Genomic DNA, 4,960 nt, shown 5'->3' on the forward strand with positions numbered 1-4,960 from the left:
GCCCTGGCTGCTCTGAGCTGCAGAGGGAGGGCGTGGGGGGGGGGGGGAGGAAGGCTGCGGCTCCAGAGGGGTGTGTGCATGGGGGGGGGGGACCATCGGCCTGGGTCTGCCTCCCTTCACGGTAGGACACCAACAAGGGCCTCCCCTCTCTGGGCCTCAGTTTCCCTAGCTGTAGAACGGTGACACCAGGACCTGCCCTGGTGGGGCAACAAGGTGATGAAAGCAGAGAGCATTGCACAGTGGTTGGCATTCAGGAAGTGCTCGATGAACGCCCACTGTCACTGTTCTCAGCAGCTGGGGCTAGAAAAAGGTCCTCTTAGACACAGAGGTTGGCGGGGGTTGGAGATTGGCGGGGGTTAGAGGTTGGTGGGGGTTGGAGGTTGGCGGGGGTTGGGGAAGCCGTGGTTCAGAGAAGTGAAGTGAAGGCGGTTCCTGTCGGCTCCCCCGGACACCGAGCCGGCCGGGGAGTAGGGGGCACTTCGCTGGGTTTGGGGGAATGAATAGAAGTCCGTTCTTCATTCAGTAAACATGGTTGAGCGCTTACAGTATACCAGGTAGTGTTCACAGCAGTGAACGAAACAGACACAAACCTCGGAGCTGACACGCTAGTCGGGGAGATAGCCAACCAGGAGACATAATACAGCGTCAGGTGGTTCTAAGCCTAGTGAGACAACTCAAGCAGGGGAGGGAAGGGGGGACAGAGGGTGGGCTGCTCTTTCACGGAAAGTAATCAGAGCGATGAAGTGCAAGGCTAAAATGCTGGACCCAAGTGTGTGTGTGGAGAGGGTACTGGGGAGCCACGGGAGTTTGTGGAGCAGGGGAGGGACGCAGTCAGATGGCATTTTGGATGAATATCTCTTGGGGGCAAGATGGGAGGCCTGGTCTGGCTGTGGGGATGGAAGTTGGGGGAGGGGAACAACCCTGGGGGAGAGAGTTGGAGGAAGAGGGAGGAGGCGGCTCTCCCCAGGGCCCAGTTTTGGGGACAGGTAGATGACAAGGTTGTCCCAGAGGCAGTGGTCCAAGAGCTGGAGCAGGTTCCAGGGGAAAGACCCTGAGACTGGTTTGTCCACCCCCACCCAAGGAGCTCGGCGCCCGAGAGGAGGGGAGACGGGGGCGGGGGGAGGGGGGGGCAGCGGTGAGGCCAAGACAACGTCTGGTGGATTCAGCGCCACGGAGGACAGGACAGAGGTTGTCTGGGGGGCGAGGCGGGAGACCCAGGCCCGAGCGCCCGAGAGGCGGGTGAGCCCGGGCCCCGGGGTGGCCGGTGCTCCCCGAGGCTCCCTGGGGGCCCGTCCGGGCTCAGCTGCCCCGTGTGTGGGGCGGGCCTGGGGACAGGGGCGCGAGGCCTGCAGCACAGAGTGGGGCGGGGGGGGGGGTCCCTAATGCCCTAATTGCCTCATCACTAACGAGCTGCTCTGTTCTCAGGCCCCAATTAGCTAATTGGCCCCAGGTGGGTTAAGAGGCTGCAGGAGGGATCGGGAGTTAGGCGCAGGGGACTTTGGTGGCTTAGCGGATGGGCAGGAGGTGCAGACGCTGTGTCAGCTTAGAGAGCGGGATTAGGGGCGGGGAGGGGCGGGGCCGGGCGTCCCCTCCGGCTGGATTAGGTGGGGGTCAGGCCACTGTCAGCCCCACCAGCCTCCCACCCGTCATTTCTCCCCCAGGAAAAATCCCTGGGCCCCTTCAGGTGCTGGTGGGGAAAATGAGGCTGGAGGGTGGGTGGGACCTCGGGGGGGGGGGGAGGGGCGCCGTAGGAGGTCAGTGTGACCTTGGGGAAGTCCCTGGCTCAGGCCGTGCTCAAGAGCGGTGGGTCAGCCAAAGCGGGAGGGTGTGTTTGGTCTGGTTTGCCCTCTCCGGTTTGAGGGGTCCTGGGGCGACGGCCACCCCAGCCTGGCCGGAGACCCCTCCGGGCATCCTAGAAGCTGGCTGGAAACATCGATGAGAAGGGGTGACGGACAGTCCCAGTAATAACTGGGCACCGGCTGTGTGCACGGAGCCTTGACCGGTGTGAGTCTTCAGGCCCCCACCCATCACCCCGAAAAGACGCCTGATCACAGAGGAGGCTGCTGGGACCGGGGAGGGGGGGGTTGCCCAGAGGCTCCGGGTTTAGCACTAATGTCCCCTATCCCTGGAGCGTCTGTCCTCAGTTCAAGACACTTCATCACGGCGGGTCAGGGCCACACAGCCAGGGGTGCCAGGCTTGGAACTTGGGGGTGCGAGCCCAGAGCCCCCACCCCTGCATCTTCCCGTCAGTCTCCTCTGGAGTCACTGGGTCAGGCTGGCGGCTGCACCGCCGTGGCAGACCCTCCCCGGGCTCCCGTGTGCCCGCCCTGAGGGGCAAGGCTGGCGCAGAGGAGGCACAGACTATGTGGAACGTGGGCCTCTGTGGCCGCAGGCAGCCTCCCGAGGTCCTCTGGGCCGGGGACCCCAAGGGTCGAATACGGCAGCTGTGAGGGCACCACAGCGGGGACCGTGGGTGGTAACAAGTGGGCCCATGGGGTGGCCGTGATGCCCGGGGGCTCTCCTGGCCCCACCCCTGGGGATCTGTGTCCCCAACGGCGGCGGTGGGGGCCTCAGCAGCAGGCAGACGACTGCTGGCGGATGGCCCTGGGCTGAGTGACGGGGGTGCCCTGGTGTTAACCCCTGGGGCGAAGGACGCCGAGGGTCGCAGAGAGACTCAGACACCCGCAGTCCTTGGAACCAGTCTTTATGGAGGCGCTAATCCCTCGCCTCCCCGGGTCCCTGGTGTCCACGGGCTGCCCAGAGCCCCCCACCTGGGCCACATGAGCAGCTCGCTGGCCCTGACCCTTCTCGGGCCTGGCCCCTTCCCCGGACCCCGCACCCTCCACTCTGTCCTCTGGGGCCCGAGGCCCCACGGGGCAGGGTCAGGGCTCCTGGCCTCGGGGCGAGGAGGAACTGTCCGTGTCCTGGCCGCCCACCGGGGCCGAGGCCCCCGCGCTGCGCAGCTCCCGGGCCAGCTTCTCTGCCAGTTTCCGGAAGGGCGGCCGGCGGGCAGGCTCAGCCTCCCAGCAGCTGCCCATGAGGGCGTGGATGGGGCCCGGGCAGCCCTCGGGGGGCTCCATGCGGTACCCCTTCTCCACGGCCTCTGACACCTCCTTCAGCGACTGTGGGCAGAGGGCACGCCAGCACGGCTGGGGTCAGGGCCATGGTCCCCAGACTCACAGGGGACCCAGCGCCTCCCCCCCAGACCCCACTCACCATCTTGGGGTATGGAGCCCGGCCGTATGAGAAAACCTCCCAAAGAAGCACCCCGAAACTCCAGACATCCGACTTGCTGGAGAACTTCTGTGGGGCCCAGGACCAGGGTGAGGAGGGAGCCCTAATGGCTTCTGTTACAGCCCCTGCTTCCTCCAGGAAGTCCCCCTGGGCTGACCTTCCCTCTCTGGTCTCCTCCCGATAGACTGACCCCTCTGAGTCTCCCCCCCGCCCCCCCCCCACTGAGCAGAACTCAGACTCAGTGGGGGAAGCAGTCCTTGTTCTGGTCCTCGGCACTGAACCCAAGTCTGTTTCAGAAATGGGGACACTGAGGCCCAGATGGGGCCACACGAGGAAGGGTCCCAGGGTGGAGGGGGGCTCACCCCGTGTTTGAGAGCCTCGGGCGCCGTCCATTTGACCGGCAGCCGGCTTGAGTCCAGCCCCTTCCGCTCGGCTTTGGCCAGGCCAAAGTCACTGACCTTGGCCACCAGGTCCTCGGAAATGAGGATGTTGCGGGCGGCAAGGTCTCGGTGCACCAGCTTCTTGCTCTCCAGGTACTCCATGCCCTCAGCCACGTGCCTGGGCGGGGGGCAGAGCACGGGGGGGGGGGGGCGGCGTGGGGCTGGGGGGTGCTCGGCGACCGGAGCACAGATTCCCAAGGCCAGGCTCCTCCCACGACCTTAGAAAGCCCCCTCCCCGCCCCTCCCGGGGAGTCCCACTCACAAGGAAAACCGCAGTAGCTGGGGCGTGCTCACGAGGGCCCGGCCTCGTGTCCGTAGAAAGTTCACCAGGTTGCCCTGTGGGGAAGGGAAGTGGGCCTGGGCGGCTCGAGGCTGCTCAGGTGCCCCCTCCCCCCCCCAGACCCTGATCCCGCGCCGGGCCCCACCCCCACCTTGCTCACGTGCTCCATGACGATGTAGAGTCCCTGGTGCAGGATCACGCCCAGCAGACGCACCAGGTTCTTGTGCTGGATCTTCCTGGGGGCGGCAGGCGGGCCGTGAGGGTGCGCCTGGGCCCCTCCCTCCCAGGGGGCCCGCCCCCCACCCGGGACTCACGTCATGACCGCCGTCTCGTCCAGGAAGGCCTGGGCCGTCACATCGCACTTGACGTTCTTCACGGCCACCTTCTGTCCCAGGTACTCACCCTGCAGGACCGCTGTCGGAGGGGGGGGGGGGGAGGGGACAGGGGCGGGGACAGGCAGATGGAAACACCCACGCACACCGACCGCCACGCACACCGCCAGGGCTGTGGGTCCCCAGGCCCGGAAAACCCCTCACCCCTGCAGGCTGATCAAAGACAATCAGCTAAGTAGGGTCTGCAAACTTCAGCTCGTGGGCCAAATCCAGGCCTGCCTCCTGCCTTTGCAAGGGCTCACAAAGCTCGGAGTGGTTTGTACATTTTTTTCACGTTTGAAAAAAGTCACAAGAAAAATACTACTTTGCAACAAATGAAAATGACAAGAAATTCGCAGTTCAGTGTCCACAAATAAAGTTTTATTGGCCCATTCATTTAACCTGTGTCGGCAGCAACTTTCCTGCTACTAAGGCAGAGCTGAATAGATGTGACACAGACTGGCCTGAAGCCAGGCCCTTTACAGAGAAGGTAGGCCGACCCCTGATCTAAGCCCCAGAGCCTTCCAGAACAACAGCTTCCAGGAATGGCATTCCCAGTACAGGGCCCAGAGATGTGAAGGCATCGCGCGCGATCACCGATCACGGAGTGCTGGTCCGCACAGCTGATGTCACCG

The 4,960-nt window shown here is 64.6% G+C and overlaps 1 protein-coding gene across 1 annotated transcript in view; it reads right to left on the minus strand.

Moving 5' to 3' along the window:
• Positions 1-2,687: 2,687 nt before the first annotated feature.
• Positions 2,688-4,960, minus strand: part of MATK (megakaryocyte-associated tyrosine kinase) — a 6,456-nt gene continuing 4,183 nt past the window's right edge. The window contains exons 8-14 of the mRNA XM_040461721.1: positions 4,728-4,764; positions 4,269-4,458; positions 4,106-4,190; positions 3,937-4,010; positions 3,597-3,792; positions 3,217-3,303; positions 2,688-3,122 (exon numbers count right to left, since the gene is read on the minus strand). Of these exons, the coding sequence (XP_040317655.1) occupies positions 2,883-3,122; positions 3,217-3,303; positions 3,597-3,792; positions 3,937-4,010; positions 4,106-4,190; positions 4,269-4,458; positions 4,728-4,764 (909 nt within the window). The 3' untranslated portion in view covers positions 2,688-2,882. The remainder of the gene's footprint in view (positions 3,123-3,216; positions 3,304-3,596; positions 3,793-3,936; positions 4,011-4,105; positions 4,191-4,268; positions 4,459-4,727; positions 4,765-4,960) is intronic.

Source organism: Herpailurus yagouaroundi, unplaced genomic scaffold, assembly GCF_014898765.1.
Source record: "Herpailurus yagouaroundi ecotype Mexico unplaced genomic scaffold, PumYag 295, whole genome shotgun sequence".
NCBI lineage: Eukaryota > Metazoa > Chordata > Mammalia > Carnivora > Felidae > Herpailurus > Herpailurus yagouaroundi.